Source organism: Capricornis sumatraensis, chromosome 17, assembly GCF_032405125.1.
Source record: "Capricornis sumatraensis isolate serow.1 chromosome 17, serow.2, whole genome shotgun sequence".
NCBI classification, from domain to species: Eukaryota; Metazoa; Chordata; class Mammalia; order Artiodactyla; family Bovidae; genus Capricornis; species Capricornis sumatraensis.
The window spans coordinates 51,876,248-51,902,828 of NC_091085.1; the positions used below are offsets into that span (position 1 = coordinate 51,876,248).

Below are 26,581 nucleotides of genomic sequence, written 5' to 3' on the forward strand. Positions count from 1 at the left end.
CCAGCCTCATTCATCTCCTAGAGGGAGACAGGGAGACAGACAGGGAGAGAGAGAGGGAGAGACTGAGAATCAGAAGGAAGGCAGCTCCGGAGACAGGACTGCCCTGGATGCTTGGGATGTACCAGCATACGGATTGTGTGCTGGGCACACAGTGGGCAGCATCCACCCCCTTCCCCGGCCCCAGTGACTGAGCACACTGCCCTCCCTTCAAGCTTTTCTGAAACTCTGGGCAAACTCTGGACCGAAGGCCCTGGAGCCTGACTCTGTGCGGAGGGGCAGTCGGTGGGGGGCCGCTCATGGATCCAGGAAGGGGACTCTGTGTCCCTGGCTCACTGGGTCTCAGTAAGTTAAGAGGCAGGACCATGGGACCTGCAAGAGACATTGCGTCCCTGTGTTTCTGCAGCAGGATGCAAATTCTATCTCAAGCTCCAACTCTGAGTGAGGCAGAAATGGGGTCTCCGTTGGCCGGGGTGCCCCCTTTCCCTGGAGGTGTCAGGATGGAGGTGTGTGTGCCAGGGTGAGGGCCGGTAGAGAGAAGCAGCACCTGATCTGGGAGCAGCTCCAGGGACCAGAGCTGAAGAGCCAGCAGGGAGGGAGGTGGCCCTGAGATTGGAGCCACAGGAAGCTGTCACCCTGAGCAGGTGGCAGGGTTGGGGGCCAAGAGGTGTATGGGAGCCCCACCTCCCATGGGGCTGCCTGTGAGGAGCCTGGACTCAGGTCACAGGGAAAGGACTTGGTGGTCCCTTGACACACAGGGCACTACCTGTCCTGGCTGGCACCCCAAGAGGCACGTCCTCCCCACCATCCTGTCTGGAGGCCACTGGTCCTCTCTTCCCCACCGTAAGGCTCCTGTCTGCCTTGCTGTCTCCAGCAATCCTGGATGCGCCATCCAAGGTCCTCCACCAACCTTCCTTCTCTGGAGGTGTCTCCTGCCCTGCTTGGATCACCCGGGGATCCTTATCAAGGTGGGGTCGGTTGTGTGTGGGGGGGGTGCCTCATCCCTCCTAGTGCTTGGTGGGGTAGTAGATGCAGGGATCCTCTTTCTCATGGGCCCTCCAATGTCATGCACACTCCCTTCCCCAAGAATATCCCCATCCTGACCCTGACTGACAAGTCTGGGGTCCTTGAAACTCCCTCATGATGGACAACCGCCTGGGAGGACTCCCCCAGGCACTCAAGGGCTCTGTTCTCACGATCCCAATTTACTGCAGGGAAGTGTACAGCCCCTCCAGAGGGGGCGTGGACACCACTCAGTCCAAAGCCCCACTGGGGGCGCCGATGGACCCCAGCCCCACGGACAGTGATCCCAGGAGACAGGATGCCCAGGGCCTGGGTCCCTCCTGGAGCCAGACAAAGGCCAGCCCTCGATCTGGACCAGGTTAAATCATCCACCAGATGCCAGACTCCCCGGGGTGGGCATGGCACCACCTTCCTCCAGACCCCAGTGCAGGTGCCTCTGCCTGAGGGTGCGGGCCCCGCGTGTCCGCTCAGGATTGTTTTCTGCCTGAGGCCTGGGGCTGACCCAGTTCGTGGCGGCCACCCAACCTTAGAGGGAGAGGATGGCAGAGCCTCTGCCTTGTGGGTTTCCAGGCGGGGGCTTCTGGTTCTCAGATGCCTTCTAATGGGCTTCATCATGAAGCAGGAGGGGTCAAGATATACACCCATGGGGCAATGCAAAGTTCTGAAACTAGATACAGGTAGTGGTCACACACCCATAAGCGCACAAATGTCACAGAGCCATGCATTTTAAAGTGCTTAATTTTATGCTTTGTGGACTTCAACTTTCAAAAATTAGTATACCCCAAATATCAGATGGGCATACTTATACCAAAAATGTATTCATTGTGTATCGTATACCAAAAACATATTCATTGTATATCTGAAATTTTTAAAAGCCGATTGTAAAAACTCTACCCAAGCTAGGAAATAACAACGTCCCCAGGGCCACAAATAACATGTCTACATGGGGTGGGGGTGGGGGGCGTACCTGACCTCTCCTGGAGGGTGGGCAGCACACAGGATGTAATCATTCTAGGAGTACAGAAACGGAGAAAGAAAAAAGACCCCAGCAGGATATCCCCAAATCCCCTCTCCAACCCACTTACTTCTCACCTACAGCCACTTAGCCAATGGCATGGCCCCTGGGAAGGGCACTCTCAGCCCCCTCAACCATTGCAAAGTGAAGCTGCCTAGGGGCCAGAGTGGCTGTGGGCGGGGGTCCCCAAGTGAGGAACTGCGGGGAGCACAGGAGGCTGAACCCACGTAAGACCAAGAAAACGTGTTCACATTTCATAATTTATTTAAAATTTTCACATACTGCTATTTTTCAAGAAAAGCGAGAGGACTCAGGCCCGTCCAGCACTGCCCCCTGGTGTCCCTGATGAGGCCATGGCAGCCTCTCGCTCACTGAGCACTCCTGGTGCCAGGCTGTCTGGGAAGCTGGAAACCACGCGCCAGGAACGTGCATGAGGGCCCCCCGAGGCAGGCCCTGCGCCCCACGGACAAGGCGATCTCCAGGTCGAGGAGGAGCGTCCCTGGTTCTCTCAGGACAGTGGGGCCATGCCGTGTGCTGCTCCCAACGGGGTGCTGAGCGCACACTAGGACCCTGGGCCAGCAGTGAGGGTCCCTGGAGACCAAACTGGCTGAACTATTCCCTGCTGTGACTCCCACGGTGTCTGCTGTGAGCTTCCACCCTGTTTCTCTGAACAGGAGTGCAGGCGGAGGTGGGGAGGGGTATGCCCAGAACACGGTGGGGACAGGTGGCTGCTGGGGGCAGTGAGCATCTCTCCCTGCTGGGCCTCCTGCCCCGCCACGGCTTGCTCAGTCCCTGCCAAATGTAAGCTAGCACCAGTTGTGTGCTTGAATAAACCAGTTTCTTAAAGAAATGGAGTCACTGCTGTAGATGCAGAACCAAGCACCCACAGTAAAACAGGAGATTTTAAAAAAAAACAACCATCCTGGAAACACAAGCAGGTGCTGGGCTGTGGCCAAGGCACCTGCTCTGATCAGGGCATGGAGGGGCTGGAGGGATGAACCAGCATGCTTGTAATTGCAGCCCTGGGGGCAGGGACTGCTCCTGTACCCCCTCCCCCCATAAACCCCCACCTGTGTCCCCACCAGGCTGCAGAGAATGGAGGGTCCCTGGGTAACATGTTCCAGCAAGGCTAGAAACACACTGCAATTGTAAAGGCACGCTGCCAGCACTGATCCCAGCCCCACAGGCTAAGGAAGAGGGGGTGGGCTTCCCTAGACCCCCACCCACCAGCCCACCCGAAGAGCTCTTATGAAACCACTTATGGGGGGTGATGGGGAGCAGGATGCACAGGGTCAGCTCAGCGTGAAGTGCTGGGCACAGAGGTCCTCCCGCCGGCCCAGCAGGCCCCGTGCTGGGATGAACTCCAGTGGCACCGACCCAGGCCCCTTCTTCTTCAGGTCCCGCTCGAAGATCTGCAAGGAAAGGACGGACAGTCAGTCTGCACTGTGCAGCCACGGCCACCCCATCCCCCTGCCCCCCTCCACCCTCTCCACTGCAGCCCCGCCCCATGCCCTTACCTCAAAGGCAGTGACCTCCAGCAGCGGGGCGATGCTGACCTCAGGCACGGACAGCGCCTGGTTGATGGCGCTGGCGGCCTTGGACACCTCGGGGTGGTAATGCTGCTGGAGGGCCTGGAGGGACACGTGGGATTTCACCAGCCCTCCTTGGGCAGCACTGAGCAGTGGACATCCCAGCGCTTCAGCAGCTGGGGGAGGGGGACAGAGTGGAAACTCCAGACAGAGACAGACTCCCTTGGGAACCCGAAGTGATGGGGCAAGATGGGATCCTGGAGGACAAAGGCCAGAGGAAGGAGCTGGCCAGAGACACACAGGCGGAGCTGGGCGGGTGGGCAGGGGAAGCGCCCTGGGGAGGGTGGCTCCAGGAAGCTCAGGGTGTGATCTGGGCAGCCAGGGTGCCCTCACCTGCAGCTCCCACAGGGAGCTCTCCAGGGCTCGGCTCTGAGCTGGGTCCTCCTCTGCGGGGTCATAGGGGTCGGCGTCCAGCTCTAGGAACAAGATCCAGGGCTGACCTCCACTCACCCCCACGTACTGGCCTCGCGGCCCGGCCTCCTCCACCTCCAGCCACACTCACCAGGGCCCCGGGGCCGATGTATGAGGACCCGGCAGGCCGGGTGTCTGCGCAGCAGGTTGCAGATAAAGGGCAGGACCATGAGCAGGGCCTCGGGGGGTGCTGTCAGGGCCAGGCGGGCCAGGCGCTTGGCGAAGGCAGCCACCAGGTAGGCAGGCAGGTGCCTGGGCAGGGAAGTGGGTGTGAGACCCTGCTGCCCCCTGCACCAGCCCCTAGCTTCCCTTCCTACCCTGCAGGACTCGGTGGGGCCCAGGTGGCCCCTGTCACACTGAGCTAGGCCAGGTGTCCCCTAGTCCCATCCCCACCCCTGTACTCACGAGGATGACAGGAAGAGGTCGGCCAAGTGGAAGAAGCGGGCCCGGTACTTCACGTGGAAGACGGACGGATCGAGAAGGCCATACAGCTTCCGGTAGAAGTCAGGGTACTCTCTAGGGGGTGAGGTAAGAGAGGGGGGCACGTGCGGGGAGAAGCCACAGAGAGAATAGATCGGAACCCCGACCTGCGGGCCTCCCTGGTGGCTCAGTGGTTAAAAAAAATCCACTTGCCAATGCAGGAGACTAGGGTTCGATCCTTGGTTCAGGAAGATCTTGCATGCTATGAGGCAACTAAGCCCGTGTACCACGAGTATTGCTCCGCAACAAGAGAAGTCACCGCAACTAGAGAATGCTTGCCTCAACGAGAGAAAAGTCCACTGGCAATGGAGAGCCAGCACAGCCAGAAAGAGACAAATTAAGTTTTTAAAAAATGCCAGCTCAGGTCAAGGACCTTTTAGCAGAGCTAAAAGGCCCACAAACCCCCAGGCAGACACTCACAGGTTGTGTTTATGAATCAAGATGAAAAGTCCATTCAAGGCCAGCAGGCTGATGGCTCCACCTGCAGACAGACACAGCTGTGAAGCCCCAACCTAATAGCACCCCAACTCGGGGAATGAGATTCCAGCAAAGCCAGAGGCCATCCGCCAGATGGGAGGTAGGAAAAAACCTCCAGCACAAATACTGCTGACCAGCTGGGCCCCTGCTCTCAACCCTGCTGGATGCCAGCATCCAGGAACGCAAAGCACCACCCCATGCCCGGTCCCACTCTGGGCCCGCCGGGCATCTCCTGCTCACCGATGTCATAGGCACGGGTGAGGAAGTCGATCATGAGGCTGGGCTGCGCCAGGTGGGGCAGGATGGAGTCGTGCATGATCACCAGCACCTTCTTGCAGACGCGGAGAGGCAGCTGTGGGAAGCAGCAGGTCAGGGTGCCGGCTTCCCCATCCCGAGAGCCCCACACTGGAGCCCTGCCCTGGGTCCCTCCCCTTCGCCCTACCTGGTGCTTGAGGAAGCGGAGCCACATCTGCTGGAAGGCCTTCCTGTGCTCCTGCAGGGAAGCGGCAGGGGTCGAGGTCCCCCATGTTCTCAATGCCACCCCACCCTCCTCCTGCCTCTGATAACAGGACAGAACTTAAGGGGTCGCGGCGAGAGAAAACCTCCCTCAGGACCACAGGGTCGGTGTTCATAGCCCACCCTGGCAATAACACTCAGCACCCAAGAGGTCCGAGCAGGCTGCCTCTGACCTCCGGGAACCATGCCTGTGGGCATCCTCTCTCCCTCGGGTCCTCCTGTGACCCCACTGTCAAGGCTAGGAAGAAGGTGCTGGCCCAGGATCGGGTGGTTCCCAGGAAGGCCAACCACCCATCTGTCCCGGGAGTCTCACCTTCAGATGAATGACCTTCCACTTGTCTGACAGCTCTGCAAGGAACACAAGGGGTCACCAGACGTGCGACCCGGCCGGGCCCCTCCTGCCTGCTGTCCCACCCCCAACACTGACCTGTGTGCTTCACATAGAAGCTGGAGAGGGTGCCCTCCTGGCGGGGCAGGCTCACAGAGGACAGCAGCATGAAGGCATTGTTCCAGAAAGTGAGGGGCACCTGCCAGAGGCCAGGCTGAGCACCTGGATCCTGCATGCCCACTGCCTCCTCCCTCCCTGCTCCCAGGGACCCGGGTGGCTCACCTCAGGGCGCCCATCAGTGGCCCGGGCCACGGTGTCAGAGGCGGCCTGCATTGTATGGTAGCGGATGTCATCGTGTTCCAGATACTCCCGGAACTGGGAGAGGAGCAGGGAGCGGTCCTCCTCTGGAGACAGCAGGCCTCCCACCACCAACTGCATGGGGGGAGCGGGGCAGGGCACTGAGCACCTCTCCCACCCCCGAGACAGGCAGCCCAGGCGTGGAGCTCACAGAGCAGAGTCTAGGGGAGCTGCGAGAGTCCCCTCAACCCCACAACCCACAGATGGCCGGGGGAGACCCCGAGACTTACCATGAAGAGCTGGTGGGGGAACAGATAGTTGCCTTCCCACTTAGGCTTCTCCAGCGGGTGCTCACCCTCCAGCTGCACAAACTTCATAAGTGTGCTGAGGGCCAGCTCCTAGGAGGAGGGGTGGCAAAGGGACCACGCTGCATATCCACCACAAGTTACCCCCTGCAGACTGGTGCTTAGACCTGCATGCCGGCAAAACCACACTCCGGGCAGAGTCAGGAGACAGAATGAACCCACACCCTCGAAACCAGCCACAGAAAGAGAGAACATCCTTACCTAGGGAGGGGTCTGCAGTCACAGCCACAGACCCCTGCTGTGCAGAGAGGGTGGGGCAGGAGCCGTGCAGGTAAGAGGCAAAGCCAATCACCCCAGCTCACCTTGACCTGAAAGGAGGGGTGAGCCAACAGCTCCCCCAGGCGGTTGCAGCAGCTGTGGTACCGGTGCCGCATCCACATCTTGTATTTGCGATTGGCCCCCCGGGACCCTGTAGGCGGGACTGGGTGGTCAGCCCACACCCTGACTGGTGCCAGCCCCAACCTCCCCCTGCCTTCTACTCTGGGCAACCAGGGAACGAGTGGAAACGAGTCACTGTGGCTCCAGACCTGGGGTGAGACCAGCATGTTCCCACAGGCAGGCAGGGCAGGCCCTACTTGGGCTAGGCTCTCTCTCCTCACCCCAAGACCCAGACAACCCAAGGACCAGCCACATAAACCTAAATCTTCGTGGTACTAACAGCCAACGCTCCAGGAGGTCAAATCACACAAGAGGCACGAGACACAGTCACACCCCATCCATCCTTTACTTAAACTCGGCCTCAAAGTCTGTATTACTTTGAATCCCATCCCTTTCCCCAAATATAATCCCGATCCCACCCACCTGCATGGCCCTTGATGGAGTTTAGGGTGGGGTTGGGGGGCTCATTCCATGTCAGCGAAGTCCCTCTCCAACCCTGTCAAGACTAGGCCCTCCTGGACACTCACCTGTCAGGACCATCTCCTCAGAGGGCAGTTGGCCCACAAACAGTTCTCCTCGGGCCAGCAGGGCCCCGAAAAGTCGGCTGCATGCACGCACGGCTTCCTGGATTTCCTCCTGGTCCTCAGACTGTGGGGAGACGCCGGTGTTCGCAGGGTACCCCGTCAGGAACTGTGGCCCCTGATCCCTTTCTCGACCAGGACCTCAACCCCATCCCCCTCCACCCCTGATCCCGGCGTGACTCTCCCATCCCACCTCTGCCAAAGCTCCCCCCGCCCCGCCCCGGGACCCTCCAACCTAAAGCCCTGCGAGGCTGGAGCAAACTTCCAGTATAGCCCTGGACTCCACCTCACAATCATCTGCCCCCATCCGAGACCAAGTCCCACTTCGTCCGAGCCCGAGGAGACCCCCATTCTGGTCTCTAACCCGCGGACCCGGCCGCGACCCCCGCCACACCACACGTGCCCCCACCTGCAGAACGGCCAGGATGTCGAACACGGCGTTGGCCTCGCCGCGGCTGGCTAGCACCGCCTCCACTAGGTGGCCCAAGGCCCGCCGCGCGTCCCCGGGGCCGGCGTCCCCCTCCATGCCGCCACCCCACGAGGGACAGACCAGACCCGTCGCTCCGCCGCCTGGCGCGCCACTGACGTCACGCCCCGCCCCTGCCGTCATCGCTGCGCGCCGAGCAGGAGAGGCGCGGGCTGGCCGGCATGGCGCTCTTCCATGTCGCGCGGTACGCTGGACCCGAGGCGGCCGGGGCGGAGGCCGAGGCAGACGGTCGGGCTCGCGCGCTGCTGGAGCGGCTGCAGTGCCGGGCCCGAGAGCGGCAGCTGCAGAAGCAGCCGCCGCAGCAAGCGCCCGAGGAGGCCGCGCAGAGCGCGCCGGCGGCGGGGAAACGGCGGCGGCGACCTCGCAGAACTCGGAGGCGCGAGGGCGGCAGGGAACTGGGGAGTACGCCCGCGCCCCCCAACAAGCGGCAGAAGACGGACGACGAGGACGAGGACGAGGGCGCAGGTGGGGCCTCGCGGGGCTGGGCGGGGTCCTGAACTCGGGGCCGCGTGGTGCTGACAGCCGTCCGGCCCCGCTTCTGCCGCGCAGAGAGCGGTGAGGAGACGCCGGCGGAGAGCAGCGTGGGCGCCGAAGCCGCAGGATCGCCGGAGGGCCGGGGCGGACCGCCCCCCGAAGAGGCCTCTAGACCCCTAACCCACTCCCTGGTGCTCGGGGGCTTCGGGAGAAGCAAGGTGCCAAAGGTGAGAGGCCCGGGGGAGGCTGCAGAGCTGGGGTGACTGTCGTTAACGCGGCTCTTGTTCGTGGAACAGCTTGGAGGACGGTGCTTGCACCTGGTGGGTGTCAGGTTTGTGTTCAGTGAGTGCATTATTGAGTAGGCTGACTACTACGCCTCAGCTGTTTTGTCTGCGGTGGCTACTAATCGTTTGAGTTCTGTGCAAGCTCAGCGTTTCTACCTTCAATTGTAAAACTTGTCTTTTTTCATAATCTATGAGATCGACTTGGTTTCTGTGCTGCTGTCACAGAGATCTCTAAACAGCTTCACTTCCTTGGTGCACATTTAAGGAGGTTCTACTGTGCTCACTTGCTTTCCAAACAAACAGGAGATTCTACCTGGGAGTTGCAGCTTTATCTTAGCGCAAGAGATTTCAGTGAACAAATACTGGAGCTAAAGCGTGTTTGGATGGTGACAGTCACTAGGAAAAATAAGAGACGCTTGGCAGAGTCCGTGTGAAGAGATCCACTTTTTTTTTTTCTTTTAGTTTTATCAGAGTATTGTTGATTTACAGCGTTTTGTTAATTGCTGCTATATAGCAAAATGAGTCAGTTATATATTTGTTGTTCAGTTGCTCAGTTGTGTCTGACTCTTTGCCACCCCATGGACTGCAACACGCCAGGCTTCCCTGGCCTTCACCATCTCCCAGAGCTTGCTCAAACTCATGTCCATTAAGTCGGTGATGCCATCCAACCATCTTGGCCTGCCTTCAATCCTGCCTTCAATCTTTCCCAGCATCAGGGTCTTTTTTAATGAGTCAGCACTTTGCATCAGGTGGCCAGAGTATTGGAGTTTCAGCTTTAGCATCAGTCCTTCCAATGAATATTCAGGACTGATTTCCTTTAGGATGGACTGGTTGGATCTCCTTGCAGTCCAAGGGACTCTCAGGAATCTTCTCTAACACCACAGTTCAAAAGCATCAGTTTTTTGGCGCTCAGCCTTCTTTATGGTCCAACTCTCATATCCATACATGACTTCTGGAAAAACAATACCCTTGACTATATGGACCTTTGTTGGCAAAGTAATGTTTCTGCTTTTTAATACGCTGTCTAGGTTTGTCATAGCTTTTCTTCCAAGGAGCAAGCATTTTATATCCATTCTCTTTTAGATTCTATTCCCATATAGCTTATTAGAGAGTATGGAATAGAGTTTCCTGTGCTGTAGAGTAGGTTCTTATTGGGAGATCCACATTGAGTTGGGATCTGTCTTTCTCAAAGACAGAAATCAGCCTAGTTAAGATGGGAGAAGAGGGGCAGGGAAGTGTGTACCAGGCAGAAGGCTGGATTGGAGCAAAGGCCCTGAGGTAGTAATGAGCTTAGTGTATAAAAAGCATGGAGGGGATTGTATACTTGAGGGGCAAGAAACTGCCAGGTCACGGGGCCCTGGAGCTGTGGCTCAGAGCACAGATATTTTTAGAGCGTGGATCTTATCGTAGGTGTGAAGGTAAGTCCCTGGGTGGTTTGTTTGGCTCAGGGAGTGGCATATTTTGGATTGTATTTCTCAGTTCCTTTAAATGTCACATGGAGAGTGAGTTGTAGGGGTCAGGGAAAAGCTGGGGACTCCCTGATGGTCCAGTGATTAGGATTCCACACTTTCACTGCCAAGGACCTGGATTTGATCCCTGAGGGTTCAATCCCTGAACAACAACTCAGATCCCATAAGCCGTGCAGAAGAAAAAGAGCTGGGAGAAGTTTGAAGCCTTGCCTGTTTCTATAGCCTCTTTAGCCTGTGTTTTGAGTTCTTGGCTTCCCAGGCCTTGCCCAGCTGGTTCTGGAGAATTTACCCGGTCTTTCTCTTCTGTCCTTTGTGATAGGTCCAGCCTTTCCTGCCAGTGTGGTTGGCTCAGCCAAGCTGCGTTGGAAAGAATGTAACTGAAGGCTTGGTGCCTATCGAAGACATCCCTGAAGTTCACCCAGACCTGCAGAAGAAGCTGCGGGCACAGGGCATCTCATCCTACTTTCCAGGTGCCCCAGCCCTGGGCGGGTGGACTGGAGATGGGGGTGGGTTTCCTTCTAGAGCATGCTCAGAGCCATGCAGGGCCTCACTCAGCAGCTGCCAACACAGGCAGCCCCTGTACACGTCCAGTGTCGGGTGTGGAGTTGGTCTTAGCAGCTTTAGCCTCTTTGACACTCCTGGAGGCCCTGGTGCCGACCCTGAGGCAGAGCCCAGCCTAGAGGTCATGGATGGGGAAGACGCTACTTCTGGCCTCAGAGCCTGTGCTGATCCTGGGTGTCCCTGCACAGACATGACCTGCCTCTCGCCCTTCCCTGTCCAGTGCAGGCTGCAGTGATTCCTGCTCTCCTAGAGAGCACAGCCAATGGGTTTCTGGTCAGCAGAGGCGGCTACCGGCCTAGCGACCTCTGTGTTTCTGCCCCAACGGGCAGTGGGAAGACCCTGGCCTTCATCATCCCTGTGGTGCAGGTAAGTGCAAGGACCCCTCACCCTCCGGTCAGGCATGCAGGCAGGGAGCGACCCTGCTGACACGGGCGGTCGTCCTCCTCTGCAGGCCCTGCTACATCGAGCCGTGTGCCAGGTTCGTGCCCTGGTTGTGCTGCCAACCAAGGAGCTGGCCCAGCAGGTACGTGGACCCCATTCCTGGAGGTCAGATCCAGGGTCTTTGTTGCTGCAGGGGGGCCTCAGATCACACTGGTGATGGCCACTCCTCTTCCAGGTGAGCAAAGTGTTCAACGTCTACACGGATGCCACTCCTCTTCGAGTGGCCCTGATCACCGGGCAGAAGTCGCTGGCTAAGGAGCAGGAGAGCCTCGTGCAGAAGACGTAGGTCCCACTGGGCTGTGGGCACCTCGGGGAGGCAGGCTCACTTTGTGCAGCTGAGCTGGAGCCATCTGGCCCCAGGGGAATGGGAGCGACTACTATCCACAGGGTCCCCACATAGGAGGGGTCAGTGCCAGGGGACCTTGCTGAGCCACCCTCTGCTCCACAGAGCAGACGGCTTCCGCTGCCTGGCTGACATCATGGTGGCCACCCCTGGCCGCCTGGTGGACCACGTCGACCAGACCCCAGGATTCAGCCTCCAGCACCTCCGCTTCCTGGTAGGTCACCCGCCTGGAGGGAGGCCCGGGCCGAGAGCTGAAGCTGACCTTAGCTTCCTGTCTCCTGCAGATCATTGATGAGGCTGACCGCATGATTGACAGCATGCACCAGTCCTGGCTGCCACGGGTGGTGGCTGCTGCCTTTCCCAGTGAGGGCCCCAAGGATCCCTGTGCTCTGCTCCAGAGAACGCAGCCCCGGGTGGTGACTGCTGCCAGGTACCCAGCCCTGAGGTCACTCTGCTCCCGGCCCAGTGGGGCTGCCCTGAGCTGGTCCCTCGAGCTGTCCGCGCTGGCTGGAGGGGCTGCTGGTTGGGCTGTGGCTGCTTTTCCAGTACCCCATTCCCTTTCAGCATGTGCTATCCTCAGATGCCCCTGCAGAAGCTACTCTTCTCAGCCACCCTGACCCAGAACCCTGAAAAGCTGCAGCAGCTTGGCCTTTACCAGCCCCGGCTCTTCTCAACGGGGTCAGCGTATACGGCCCCCAGCGACCCTGGCATTGACGTGGATGGGGACTCAGGTGGGAAGTACACCTTCCCTGTAGGGCTCACGGTGAGCAGGGTACTGGGGGTGGGGAGGGGGCGCATCTAGGCACCCGGGCCTGGCCAACCCCATGCCGTCCCATACAGCATCACTACGTGCCCTGCAGTCTCCGCTTCAAGCCATTGGTCGTCCTGCATCTGATTTTGGAAATGAACTTCTCACGGGTCCTCTGTTTTACCAACTCCCGCGAGAACTCACACAGGTGAGGCCTGACTGCCCAGGGCAGGGACAGGAGCAGAGGCAGAGGTCATTCTGGCCCCAGCCCACTGGGCTCTGGCTTCTCCCTTCCAGGCTGTTCCTGCTGGTCCAGGCTTTCGGGGGTGTGACCGTGGCCGAGTTCTCCTCCCGCTATGGGCCTGGCCAGAGGAAGAGCATCTTGAAGCAGTTTGAGCAGGGAAAGATCCAGCTGTGAGTACCTGGCAAGGAAGGCTGGGTCCTGCTCTGGGGAGGGGTGCTCACTCAGGGGTCAGCTGGGTCCCTGAAGGTCTCCTTGTGCAGGAAATGCGCCTCTGGACTTCATGAAGTGTCCCGTGCAGACTGGGAGTGGGGGTGTGTCACTGCTCCTGGCCTTGGACAGGACCCACAGCCCCTTGTATCCCGGCAGTCTCATTAGCACTGACGCCACGGCCCGTGGCATCGACGTGCAGGGCGTGCAGCTGGTGGTCAACTACGATGCCCCCCAGTATCTGCGGACCTACGTGCACAGGTGTGGGCCTGACCCTGGGTCTGGAGGCAGGGGGGGCCTGGGGAGGAACCACATTTCCCTCAGATCCCTAAGGGGTTGGGGGCCAGCGCTCTGCAGTAGCTGTGCTTGCTTTCAGGGTTGGAAGAACTGCCCGTGCAGGAAAATCCGGGCAGGCCTTCACACTGCTCCTTAAAGTGCAGGTCAGTCTGTGTGGTCTCCGCAGGAGGCCAGGGCCAGGTTCTGCCCGGGGCGGAGCAGGGTGGGGCAGGGAGGAACCTCATTCCCTCGTGTTCTTCCCTCCAGGAGAGGAGGTTCCTCCGCATGCTTGAGGAAGGTGGGGTGCCCGGGCTGGAGCGGCATGACACCCCCAGTGAGCTCCTGCAGCCGCTGGTTCCACGGTACGAGGAGGCCTTGTCCCTGCTGGAGAAGGCCGTCAAGGTGAGGGGCCGACTGCGGGGGCTCGTCTCTCATGGAAACCCGAGGTGGTGGGTGGAGATGGGGCGGGGAGGCCCACGGCTGGGCTCACTTTCTGAGCAGGCTCAGGGCATCTTGGGTTTGGAGGGGCAGGGCTGGCACAGGGAGTGAGGGAAGGTGGTGTGGGCCAACCCTGTCTCCCCTCCTGCAGGAGGAGCGGAAGCAGAAGGCAGCCTAGGCCAGGACTGGGGACTCATCAGCGAGGGCTCCCTCCTTTCTGGGAAGATCCTGAGCAGTGGCTGCCAGACGCATGAGCAGAAGACAGGGATTCCTCAGTTGCAAGAGTCTTGGTCCCCAAGCACTCTGCTGCCTTAGACCAGGCCCAGGACACACATGAGGCTTGGCCCAGGCCCAAGACCGGCAAGAGGGCACAAGGTCAGGTCAGCTTCCTGTAGGTGGTCTTCCTGGAAACAAGGCTCCAATGAAGCTGTTCACACTCTCCCAGAACTGACGGGGTGGTGTCTGCCTTCGTTTGGCTGTAAGTTGGGGGTCAGCCTTGAAGTGCCTTCAGGAATTCAGTTCTTCTAAGGACGTGAGTCACCACCCTGAGTGGGAGAGGTGGCCCTGGGTTCCTCACTGTTGGGGCAAAGCACTGGCCACTTGGTAGCCATTCCCTGAGAGGCATTGCAGAGACCAGAGGACACGCTATGTGGTCACCAATGCTTTACTTCATGATTATTCAGAGCGTGTGAGATGAACATCCAGAAAATGGCTTCGGAGCACTAACCGCTGGGTGTGAGCAAGCCTCATTTCCAAGACTTACGTGCAGACGTTAAATACAGTGTTAAACCGGGGACGAACTGTGGCTTCTCATCTCTGCCTGGACACGTGTCACTTGTTTTGGCAGAGTAACAACCCAGCCCACGAGTCCTGGCGTCCCGAGTGCTCGCTGTCACCGAATCAGGGAGGCAGTGGCTGCTACCTGGAGCTGCGCTGTTTTCTGCAAAAAGTCCCTGGGAGCACAGGGGCCTGCTGTCCGGCTGTGGTCTGTGTGTTGGAGGGACACGATTACAGATGGCTTGGCTCACACCTTCCTGAGGAGCTGGAACCAGTCTGCGCGAGTGGCCGGGGCGAGGGGAGGCACAGGTGTAGCCGGTGGTGAAACAGAAGCCTCTGAGTCACTTGTCAGGGAACCTCACGTTGGATGCATCCAGTTTATTGAAAAACAGTGCCCAAAATTACTGGAGTCTTGTTTCTGATAAATAAACAGCCCCTGCTGACTGGGTCTAGCTTTTGCTCAGAGAAGGTAAGGTTGACTGGAATCAGCTTCCAGGAGGTGGAACTGGGAATGCCATAGATCTTCTCCCTAACAAAACTACTGACAAGATCACAAAAACAGCTGCTTAGAGTCTAGAAATTGTCCTAAGGGCAGATAGCAAATAGAGAAACATTTCTCTTAAGAAAATCCAGACAAGGGCCAGCTGTGTTTGAGCTCCTGTGCCACCCCACCCCCCACCCCTGCCCAGCATGGTGGAGGCTCCCCTCCTGGCGGGTTTGGCCAACAAGCAATCAGAAGGTGCTTGGTGTCACTGATGACCCAGGAGGTGCATACCAGACACAGGCCACCCCCGCAGCAGTGAGCCGGGACAGTACAGGTGTGACACTGACGTGCGGACGGCCCCACACACTGGCACTGTTGGTGGGTGTGACCCCAGTCCCACACCTGGGCACATGCCCCAGAGAATGAACGTGTGTTCATGCAGGACACAAGTGTTCTTCCTAACAGCCAGGGAGTAGAAACATCCCAGGTGTTCATCACCCGCTGAATGGATGAGAACACGGTGTGCGTGCACTGGAATAAAAGGAATAAAGTACAGACGTGGGCTGGGGAGGGGTAGGCAAGGGCAGTGGCTGGGGGTGGCTGCAGTGCCCCATGGTGATAGGATTACTGGAAATCCCGGCTTGCCCCTCAGCTTGCCCTTTTCTTTACATCCAGACATGCTTATATCAGAAGAAGGTAACCAAAGACAACAGCTGAGCCTGAAAGTTTTGTAATAAATGCAAGAGGACAAAAAATTGCAGTATCATGTTTACTGAGTACTGTGGGGTGGCCAGGCTAGCCCCATCCCCCACTGTCCCAGCAGGGCCCAGGGTATGCACAGTGGCCCCAAGCCTGTCCACGAGTTCTGGGAAGAGGTGTAAGTGGTGGGGAGGGTACATCTGCAGGGATACGAGTGGAGGCTCTCGGCCAGGTCAGCAGAGAGGGCGGGAGGCCACGAGGCTTCAACCGGGGGCCAAGGGTGCCATGTGCTGAGGGCTTCATGTAACTGTACCCCTGAGCAGTGGGAGAGTGGGGAGGGGGTCTGAGTCCAAACCTGCTGGCATCCTCACTTCCAAGGAAGTAGCCAAGTGACCACAAGGAAACTGGACATGGCTTGACTTAGACTTCGCTCTGAACCTGAAGATAGGGCCCTAGGTGTCTGGGAGACGGGAGGGAACAGTGTTTTCAGGAGGGCTGGAGGTACAGGTCACTTTTTGGTGCTGGGTTTCAACAGTGACCTGCTAGGCATTTTATCTGAAATAAAAAACGACTTCAGGAAAGAGTGAAGTAGGGATTAACACTGTAGTAAACCAATTAAACAAACTCATAGAAAAAGACAGATCTGTCATTACCAGAAGCAGGGACTGGAGATGGTCAAAAGGTACAGACTTCCATTTATTAGGCAAATAAGTACCAGAATGTAATGTACAACATGACAAGTGTAACTAACACGCTGTGGGCTACATATGACACATACGAAAGTTGAGAGTGGATCATGGGCTTCCCTGGTGGGCCAGGGGCTAAGACTCCACACACTCAATGCAGGGGACCTGGATTCCATCCCTGGTTGGGGAACTAGATCCCACATGCCGTAAGTAAGCGATCCTCCGTGTTCTAACTAAATCCCGCATGCTGCAGTGAAAATCAAAGATCCTTTGTGCTGTAACTAACACCTGGCATGGCCAAATAGATACATTATTTTAAAAGGAGTAAATCCTAAATTCTCACCATAAGGAAATTTTATTTAATGTTCTATCTACATAAGATGAACATTCACTAAACTTGATGTGATAATCATTCCATGCTATGTGCCAGAGCATTATGCTGTGCACAGTGCTGTCGGTCAACTACATCTCAATAAAACTGGGAAAAAAAGGAAAGAATGGAAGAGGGTGGGAACATGGCCAAGCAGCAGTGGCCTTGGGCCCACTGAGCAGCAGGGTGGGCTGGCGGGCACTGAGCTCACAAAGGATCTCGGAGGACCTGAGAGCCCAGAGCTGCATCCCCTGAGGTTCAGGAACTGATCATGTTTTAGGCGGCCCCCAGAGCAGGGGGCATGGTGGGGACCCCCCAGTCCAGCAGCTGCACTGGTCATGACATCCCTGGGCAGGCTGGTCTGCCCTCCTACGTGACCCCTGGGTCAGGCCAGGAGACAGCATGGCCTCAGTGCAACTGCTCTGCTGCCCTCGCCCACCTAGGGGTGCAGGGTAAGGATGGGGAGCGAGGCAGCTCTGCCAGGTTGGGGGAGGGAAGGCAACAGCAGGTCCTGTCATCCAGCAAAGACCCAAGTGCTGTCTCTGAGCTGGAGCTGGGGGAGGTACCATACCCTGGGGCAGCAAAAGCTCCCTCCTGCTAAAGAACAGTCTAGAATGTGCCCACAGGTGCTTCTGGGAGCTTTCTCTGGCAGGTGTGTGAAGGGGGTACCCTGGCCTGCCAGTTTCCTCTCCCCCAGCACATCGCCACCTTCTGATATAAGAGACAGAGGAGGATGGTGAGACTACGGCCACAGCTCTGAACACCTGTGTGTGAACCCGCATCTCCACTCAGAGCATCATGACAGAGTCAGGCATGAAAAGGCAAAAAAGGGGGCTTTCAGGTATCACCCAATACTCCATCCATGACCGGACACTTGTCATCACCCTATAAAACTACGTGTGACCACACAACTCTTAAATAACCAAGGGTCCAGCTCATGCTCCCCTCTGTGAATCCCTATTCCCATCCCATTCCCTCCCAGATCTAATCCTAACATATTTTGGGGAATTATTTTATAGACCCCAGATCCTGTGTCTCTGCAATAGAAATGTACTCAAAAACTGACCACAAGACTCTTAAGTATTCAAAAATAATCTTCTGGATTGATAAACTGGTACAATTATTATTGGTATGACAAGTGTACTATGATTACAGTATATAATTACTAAATATAAAAAGTGAAATCTAACAGATGGAGGGGGCTATTCTATTCTTCAATTAGTTCCTATATCCACAGGATTCAATGTCAACTCTATTGTTTTCCAATTTACAGATCAAAACACCGAAAAAAATCCCATTCCCAAAAATAAACGGATGGGATGAGAAAGAGCTTTGTTGTTGAAACGTTCCTCAATCCTTTGCTCCCTTTCTGAGCTCTCGGGTCTGTGGCCAAAAACTGCGTCCAGACCAGTGCCCTCCCAGCTGGAAGGACGAGTCCTGCAGGTGGAGACAAAGCAGAAGCCACCACCTGGCTAGAAGCAGCTACAGCCCTGCACCCAGCCCACTTGAGAGCATCTGTCCTCAGACCTGTGCCCACAGCAGGCAACTGTGGGCACAGCAGGCAGAGGGACAGATGAGGGGTGTGAAGGCTGCAGAGGCCACTCCCCTGAAGCCATCAGGGAGGCACTCCTTGGAGCCTCTGTTTATCCCAACACCAGAAAGAACTTTCTGGTTTCCAGACTTATCTGAGAAGTTAGCCAGGTTTTCTCCACACTCCTCTCAGTCACTAATTTTCTAATGGACTGTTTACTCTCCCATGAAGGTTTCAAAAATCTGCAGTGGAATCTGCATCCAGTAAAAAATCACTACCCCCACCTTTCTTTTCTGGGCAGCTTGTGGGATTTTAGCTCTCCAACCAGGCCTTCGGCAGTGAAAGCTTGCAGCCCTAACCACTGGACCTTCAGTGAAAGTGTCAGTCACGTTCGACTCTTTGCAACCCCATGGACTGTAGCCTGTCAGACTCCTCTGCCCATGGAATTCTCCAGGCAAGAATCCTGGAGTGAGTTGCCATTTCCTTCTCCAGGGGCTCTTCCTCAATTCAAGGATCGAACCGGAATCTCCTGCATTGCAGGTAGACTCTTTACCTACTGAGCCACCAGGGATCTGGTACTGGACCGCCAGGGAAATCCCCAATTTTTTTGATGCATGGTATAGTGAGTGTTGAGAAAGGCTATGAACAGGACATTTGCATCACCACCAAATCTCCAATGGCCCTTCCTTTCCCCCCACCGCCATCTCACCCCTGAAAACTCCCAAGCTGTAGTCTGACTCTATAGTTTTGCCATCTTCAGGATGTCATATAGATGAAATCATACAGAATGCAGGGGCTTCCCTGGTGGCTCAACCGGTAAAGAACCTGCCTGCTAGGAGATGTAAGAGACATGGGTTTGATCCCTGGGTCGGGAAGATCCCCTAGAGAAGGAAATGGCAGCCCAATCCAGTATTTTTTTTTTTTTTCCCTTCAGTATTCTTGCCTGGAAATCTCATGGACAGAGGAGCCTGGGGGGCTACAGTCCATGGGGTTGCAAAGGAGTCAGGCATGACTAGCAACTAAACAACGAAGCAACCACCTGTATTCTGGGAGATGAAAACATTACATGACATAATAGCACCTGGATCCACAGTGGGTTTTGAGCGACTGAGCATGCACATGCTTGCTCTTTGGATGATAGTGAATTGAGCTGTCTGGACCAATCCAGTATTCTTGCCTGGAAAATTCCATGGACAGAGGAGCCTGGCCGGCTACAGTCCATGGGATCACAAGAGTCAGACACGACTAAGCGTGCATGCACAACTACAGAATGCAGCCTCTGGTGTCTGGCCGCCTCCTTTCTGCACAGTACACTTGAGATCCCCCTGCCGTCCCAGCACCAGCAGCCTGGTCCTGCTTCCCGAGTGCTGTGTCATTGTCTGGAGGGAACAGAGTCTGCTTCTCCGTTTGCCAGGTGAACGACTGGGTTGCTTCCAGTTTGCGGAGATTATGAACAAAGCTGCTCTAAATGTTTGCATACAGGTGATCATGTAAATGCCTGTTCTCACCCCTCCTGTGTGAACAGTGAGAAGTGAGGCTGCTGGGTCAGAGAGTAAATGATGGTTTAAATACAACAAGCTGCTTCCAAAGAGGCTTTACACTTTCAAGTGCCCACCAACAGAGCGTGGGAATGGGCTGTCCTACACCCTCAGGAGCCAAGGTCTTCACTGTTGAGCCAGTCTAACATGTGTGTCCTTGTATCTCACTGCTGTTTTTAAATATATGAACTTTTAAAAATCAGTACATCTAATTATGACATCTTATTCAAAGTAGTGGCCAACGTGAACAACATTTTAAGATGCCCACAACTGTAACACAACACAAAAAAGTAACTGATCTGTAGTAGTGGGAAAGTTGCAGGCATTGCTTTTACTACCGTGATTTGCTGCCAGCGTTCAGATTCCCTAGCAAAGCTAAAATTTCAGCTATATCTGTGAAAATAAAGATGTAATATTTTCTTCCATCAATTTCACAGATACTGCTGACTTCTACCAGGGTTTAGAAGTCCTGCTTTCAGAGTAAATTCTGGACATATTCAGGACACACAGCTGCAAAGATTTAGAGAAGAGGCAGGACCCTATTCAAGAATCCCCTCTGCAGTGCAGACGTACGTTCTGTGATGTTTCTGTCCTTGCTGTGTTTGTGGTGGTTGCTGGAGGTTCCCACTTGGAGCCTGTATGTTCAGGACTCACTGATGATGTATTTGAAAACAAGTTCACCTACTCAAGTTATGGTTTTCCTTGAACAGCAAATAGCTTCCAAGTCCTTATCAAACTGTCAGCTTAGTTAACGTGTTAAAGGAAACAATTCATTTCACTGTCTTCCACCTCAGAGGTCAGCAGGGTGTGACCTGTGGGGCAGCCAGGGACGGGGGCAATGTGGCCACTGTGCTGATGGGGTAGTCCTGGGGGCAGATCTTGGTCAGCCGCCCCTTTTTCAACGCTCAGGCCTCCTGGTATGATGGTGAGAGGGTAGGGGCTGAGTGGGTGGAGTCTACCTCTATTCTGAGCCGTCTTCTAGGTCCTGTGGGTAACTGCAATCTGAATCATAGGCGCTCTGGACCCCACAGGTCACAAATGGCACAATGACGCGAGTGGGGCCATCTAATTGATTGAAGTCTGGATCGTAAGAGTGGTCCAGTAGCGGCTTGGTCAGGTCGGGCAGGAAGCCCTCAGGAGGGTCATAACCCTTACAGACAGCAAAGGCCTCGATGCTGGCGTTCCGGCTGCTCCTGGGCTTGGCACAGATCACGCTGGAGAAGAAGACACGCAGCTGGCTGTAGACCAGTGTCACATCCCGGCCTCGGAAGATCTTGGCCACAAAGCAGCCCCCTGGCTTCAGGACGTGTGTAGCAATGTTCAGAGCAGCTAGGAGGAGCTGGGACTGCATATACTCATCGACGTCGTGGAGGCCGGTCACATCGGGGGCCCCATCGCACACCACTAGGTCCGCGGGGCAGCCCTCAAAGTGCTGGACGACCTCCTTGGCAGTGGACAGCTGGGCGATGTCCCCCTGGATCTGCACCACGCCCGGCAGTGGGGCCATACCCTGAAGATCCACAGCCACCACGTGGCCAGCACCCTGGCCCCCAATCTTCTGACTCAGCACCTGGGTCCAGCCGCCGGGGGCCGCGCACAGGTCCACGGCCCGCATCACGCCTTGGAAGAGGTGGAATTCCTCATCCAGCTGCAGCAGCTTGAAGGCACTGTGGGCACGCCAGCCATTCTCCTTGGTGAGGCGGTGATAGACATCCTGCTTGTCCTCTGACGTCCGGCCCATCTCACAGTTTGTCCAGGCACCTGACAACAGTAAGCTCAAATTTTCAGTTGGGAGAAAAGGAATGAAGCAGGTCACCAGTCCAGGAGCAGTACAAGCCTCAGCGGGAGTGCAAACCAGTGAGAAGTTACAGGATTTCAGTTTGTGTTCTCAGTTGATCTGAGTATCTGTCACAGATGCCTTAAGGGCAAGTGGAGTGTGGCAAGCTTGTCATCAAGGAAAGCGGTGGTTCGTGCGAAGCCGAGACCAGACCTGAATGTACCACGTGAGTTTCAGTATCTTGTGCCTATGTGGCCAGTCTGGCGAACTCTCTCACTGTTGTTCTGCAGGGGGCACAGGTTCAATCCGTGGTCAGGTCAGGAAACTAGGACTCTGTATACCACGTGGCATGGCCAAAAACGAAAGAAAAGAAAAATGAATCATTTCTCAGTTTTCACAGTTCTTCACTGGGAAATGATAATAAATATATAATATACTGGTCTCTGTCCCCAGCTCCTGACACAGAGCTCCTAGAACCCATGAAATCTCCTGAGTGGCAGGGCTGCCAGGAGGGTCTTTTGATCTAACCAGGTGACTCTTGGTGGGCTCCTGGCCAGAGGATGGTCACCAGGAAGACTATATACTATGGTCAGAAGCTTGGAACCTTCAGCCTCCCTCTCCATCCTCTGCAGAGTAAAGGGCTAGACAATGAGTTAATAATCAGGCCCAAGTAATGGGACCTCCACTGAATCCCAAAGGACAGGTCTAGGGAAGCTTCCTGGCTGGTGAACGCAGGAAGGTATGCAGACTGGAGCCCAGCAAGGGCACAGGGGCTCCACACGCCTTCCCCACACTCTGCCCCATGAATCTCTTCCTTTAATCATAAACCAGTAACCTAGGAAGTAAACTTTTCCTGAGTTCTGTTCTAGCAAATGATTCAACCTGAGGATCGTGGAATCCTGACTTATAGCTGGTGGGTCAAAAGGCCAGGTGACAACCTGTAACATCTAACTGGCACCTGAACTGGGCCCGTCTGAGGGGCTCTGTGCTAGTCTTGGGCTCTCAGCATCCAACTGAGTTCTGCCAGGACAGCTGGCCAATGTCACGGGGACCCGGAGAACTGCTTGGTGTGGGAAACCCCACGCATCTGGTGTCGAAAGTGTTGTGAGTACAGAAAATAGGTGTTTTATTATTTATATATTCTATGTACTTCATGTATGGATGTGAGAGTGGGACTGTGAAGCAAGCTGAGTGCCAAAGAATTGATGCTTTTGAACTGTGGTGTTGGAGAAGACACTTGAGAGTCCCTTGGACTGCAAGATCAGCCCTGGGTGTTCTCTGAAAGGACTGATGCTAAAGCTGAAACTCCAGTACTTTTGCCACCTCATGTGAAGAGTTGACTCATTGGAAAAGACTCTGATGCTGGGAGGGATTGGGGGCAGGAGAAGGGGACGACAGAGAATGAGATGGCTGGATGGCATCACCAACTTGATGGATGTGAGTCTGAGTGAACTCCGGGAGTTGGTGATGGACAGGGAGGCCTGGCGTGCTGCGATTCATGGGGTCACAGAGTGGGACACGACTGAGCGACTGAACTGATGTACTTCCTAAGTTGTGTCTTTTGCAAATGTTTTCTCCTAGTAACTCTTTTCATTCTCTCAATGTTTTTCATATAGCAAATGTTTTTAATGTAACTTCTACTTTTTCTTTTATAGATTGTGCTTTTGGTGTTGTATCCAAGAAATCTTATTAAAAACTTTTTATTTTTGTCCGCACCAGGTCTTCATTGCTGCACGTGGGCTTTCTCTAGTTGGGGCAGGTAGGGGCTACTATTTGTTGGGGTGCCCAGGCTTCTCATTGCAGTGGCTTCTGTTGTGGAGCACAGGCTCTGGGCACCCGGGTTCACTAGTTGTGGCACAAAGGTTTAGCTGCTCCCAAGATCAAGGATCGAACCCATGTCCCTTGCACTGGCAGGCAGATTCTTATCTACTGTACCACCAGGGAAGTCCCAAGAAATTTTATCCAAGGCTACAAAGATTTTTTTCCTGTATTTCAGAATTGAGTTTTACATTTCCAATCCATTTTGTGTCCATCCCTATGTATGGTATGAGGTAGGGACTGAGATTATGGCCATAAAGTTTTAAATTTCAGTTGTTTTAATTTCTAGATCTGGTTCATGTTTTCATCTGCTTGGTCTCTGGTGACCCTGTCTCTTCTCCACGCTTGTTATTTCCTCCTTTTGCTTCTTTCACCATATTAAATACATTTTCCACATTTTATTCTAGATCCAGCAATTCTAGCATCTAACATATCTTCTGCTATGAGTCTCTCACTCCTGAGGCCTCTGTGCTATGCATACTGTGGTTTTCTATTATGAACGTACATACTGGGCGGGGGGGGGGGGGGGGGGGTGGAGGTCCACTGGCCTGAGGCTTGGAGGTGAGGGTTCCTCCAGTGAGGCTAACATTTTCTGAGGTCAGTCCTCTGGGCTTAGACATGGTGCTAATGGTTTCCCAGCCCTCATGTGGTGATTATTCACAAGAACACCACCAGACCAAGCCCAGCATCATCCCATGTGACACAGAGGGAACTGAGGCTGAGAGGGGAGCCTCCCGCATAGGACAAAATGCAGTTGGTATCTTCAGCCCCTCCAGTCCTTCACAACTTGGGACTAAAGCCCAGAACACAGATGATTCCCTATTTCCAAATGTGCTTGAATAAAGTACATGTACTGAAGACAAATATATTTTATAAGATGTTCAGATCTCATTTCTTCCATCCCAGTACAAAATATAAATTCAGGGGAAACATTTGTAAGTTTTTCAGATCACATTATCTGATACACAATTTCTTTTAAAGATTTTTATGTGAACCAATAAAAAAGTTACAAAACTGCTTGTTTTGTTTTCGCTTTTTGGATGCATGGCATGTGGGACCTCAGCTCCCTGACCAGGGATCAAACCCACACCCCCTGCATTAGAAGGAGAAGTCTTTTTTGTTTTTTAAACATTTATTTTTATTTATCCATTTATTTGGCTGTACCAAGTCTTAGTTACCACATGCAAACTCTTGCTTGTGGCATGTGGGATCTAGTTCCCCAACCAGACATTGAACCCAGCTGCCCTGCATTGGGAGTGCAGAATCTTAGCCACTGGACCATCAGGGAATTCCCTAGTAGGCGAAGTCTTAACCACTGAATCTCCAGGGAAATCCCTGATATAGAATTTCTATGCAGAAAATTCTCAAACTCAATTTGAAGAAAAAAAAGTTTTTTTTAATTTTTCTGCATCTGGTCTTACTTGCAGCATTAAGTGATCTTCATTGCTGCCTGTGGGATCTTTAGTTGCTGCAAGTGGGAACATGGCGTCTTAACTATTGGACCACCAGCTGCTGCCAAGTCGCTTCAGTCGTGTCCGACCTTGTGCAACTCCGTAGACAGTAGCCCCCCAGGCTCCCTGTCCCTGGGATTCTCCAAGCAAGAACACTGGAGTGGGTTGCCATTTCCTTCTCCAATGCATGAAAGTGAAAAGGGAAAGTGAAGTCGCTCAGTCGTGTCCGACTCTTCGAGACCTCATGGACTGCAGCCCACCAGGCTCCTCCGTCCATGGGACCACCAGGGAACTCCCCAAAACTTTTTCCCGTTTTTTTTTATCAGTGTACAGTTGAAATGAAGTTTCTTAATTATATACAAAAAGAAACAGAGATGCCATAAAGGAAAAAACAACTATGTAAAAATGTTCTGTGGGTGTTGTGTTAGTCACTCAGTCACGTCCAACTCTTTGCGACCCCACGAACTGTAGCACACCAGGCTTCTCTGTCCATGGAACTCTCCAGGTAAGAATACCAGAGTGGACTGCCATTCCCTTCTCCAGAGGAACTTCCTGACCCAGGGATCGAACCCTGGTCTAGTGCATCACAGGCAGATTCTTTACTGTTTGAGCTACAGGCAAGTCCTATGTTCTAAACAAAGTAAAAAGACAAAAATAATCAAGGGGGAAATATATGCAGTATTTTATTTATAGCTGCAAAGGGAAAATATCCCTAACATAAAAAGAGCCCCTACAAATTAGTAAGAAAACAACTTACTGGGGAAATGGGGAAGAGTATGAAGGGCATTTACAGAAGAGATCATGACAGCGGGCAACAGCAGCTGAGAAAAAGTAACATAGTTCAACAGCAGGATGCCCTTTCACTTCCTCAACTGGCAAAACCTCATGATGTAAAGTAAAGGGTCCTCCCCTACCTGGCATATAGGAATATAAGTTGCTATATTTGGGGAGAAATTCTGTCAATACCTGTTAAGATTTTTACAATTTATTCATTTTTAAAACCAATTGTTTATTAAACTTTTTATTTTATACTGGAGTATGGTTGATCACAATAAACTGTGGAAAATTCTGAAAGAGATGGGAATACCAGACCACCTGACCTGCCTCTTGAGAAACCTATATGCAGGTCAGGAAGCAAGTTAGAACTGGTCATGGAACAACAGACTGGTTCCAAATCGGAAAGGAGTATGTCAAGGCTGTATATTGTCATCCTGCTTATTTACCTTATATGCAGAGTACGTCATGAGAAACGCTGGGCTGGAAGAAGCACAAGCTGGAATCAAGATTGCCGGGAGAAATATCAATAACTTCAGATGTGCAGATGACACCACCCTTATGGCAGAAAGTGAAGAGGAACTAAAAGGCTTCTTGATGAAAGTAAAAGAGGAGAGTGAAAAAGTTGGCTTAAAGCTCAACATTCAGAAAACGAAGATCATGGCATCTGGTCCCATTACTTCATGGGAAATAGATGGGGAAACAGTGGGAACAGTGTCAGACTTTATTTTGGGGGGCTCCAAAATCACTGCAGATGGTGACTGCAGCCATGAAATTAAAAGACGCTTACTCCTTGGAAGGAAAGTTATGACCAACCTAGACAGCATATTGGAAAGCAGAGACATTTCTTTGCCAACAAATGTCCATCTAGTCAAGGCTATGGTTTTTCCAGTAGTCCTGTATGGATGTGAGAGTTGGACTGTGAAGAAAGCTGAGCGCCGAAGAATTGATGCTTTTGAACTGTGGTGTTGCAGATCTTGAGAGTCCCTTGGACTGCAAGGAGATCCAACCAGTCCATTCTAAAGGAGATCAGTCCTGGGTGTTCACTGGAAGGACTGATGCTGAAGCTGAAACTCCAATACTTTGGCCACCTCATGAGAAGAGTTTACTCTCATTGGAAAAGACCCTGATGCTGAGAGGGCTGGGGGCAGGAGGAGAAGGGGACGACAGAGGATGAGACGGCTGGATGGGATCACCAACTCTAAGGACATGATTTTGAGTGAACTCCGGGAGTTGGTGATGGACAG

General features: G+C 54.2%; 3 protein-coding genes across 7 annotated transcripts; 1 reads left to right on the top strand and 2 right to left on the bottom strand.

The window, feature by feature from the left end:
• Nucleotides 1-2,338: 2,338 nt before the first annotated feature.
• Nucleotides 2,339-7,988, bottom strand: NOC4L (nucleolar complex associated 4 homolog). Of its 5 annotated transcripts, none has more exons than XM_068989862.1 (15): nucleotides 7,867-7,988; nucleotides 7,404-7,524; nucleotides 6,801-6,907; nucleotides 6,424-6,531; nucleotides 6,119-6,211; nucleotides 5,936-6,035; nucleotides 5,822-5,856; nucleotides 5,435-5,485; nucleotides 5,233-5,344; nucleotides 4,936-4,996; nucleotides 4,441-4,551; nucleotides 4,127-4,287; nucleotides 3,958-4,040; nucleotides 3,553-3,666; nucleotides 2,339-3,447 (listed from the first exon to the last, which is right to left on the bottom strand). In XM_068989862.1, the coding sequence occupies exons 1-15, from the start codon at nucleotides 7,981-7,983 to the stop codon at nucleotides 3,328-3,330; spliced, it is 1,494 nt and encodes a 497-aa protein (XP_068845963.1). In that variant the 5' UTR covers nucleotides 7,984-7,988; the 3' UTR covers nucleotides 2,339-3,327. The 5 variants fall into 5 exon arrangements, with proteins under 5 accessions (XP_068845963.1, XP_068845964.1, XP_068845960.1 ...); XM_068989863.1 differs by having other exon boundaries at nucleotides 5,233-5,284; nucleotides 6,119-6,268; XM_068989859.1 differs by having other exon boundaries at nucleotides 6,119-6,268.
• A 117-nt stretch (nucleotides 7,989-8,105) lies between these two features.
• On the top strand, nucleotides 8,106-14,958 carry DDX51 (DEAD-box helicase 51). The gene is given in 14 exon segments (XM_068989996.1): nucleotides 8,106-8,645; nucleotides 10,491-10,641; nucleotides 10,953-11,098; nucleotides 11,184-11,255; nucleotides 11,349-11,455; nucleotides 11,622-11,730; nucleotides 11,801-11,946; nucleotides 12,081-12,279; nucleotides 12,357-12,472; nucleotides 12,562-12,678; nucleotides 12,875-12,976; nucleotides 13,092-13,155; nucleotides 13,259-13,393; nucleotides 13,581-14,958. Coding segments are annotated over 14 exon segments (2,031 nt in total). The 3' UTR covers nucleotides 13,608-14,958.
• Nucleotides 14,959-19,755: 4,797 nt separating this feature from the next.
• On the bottom strand, nucleotides 19,756-21,484 carry LOC138093846 (tRNA (cytidine(32)/guanosine(34)-2'-O)-methyltransferase-like). Its single transcript, XM_068990016.1, has 2 exons — nucleotides 20,487-21,484; nucleotides 19,756-20,418 (listed from the first exon to the last, which is right to left on the bottom strand). The coding sequence occupies exons 1-2, from the start codon at nucleotides 21,253-21,255 to the stop codon at nucleotides 20,312-20,314; spliced, it is 876 nt and encodes a 291-aa protein (XP_068846117.1). The 5' UTR covers nucleotides 21,256-21,484; the 3' UTR covers nucleotides 19,756-20,311.
• Between the last annotated feature and the right edge of the window lie 5,097 nt (nucleotides 21,485-26,581).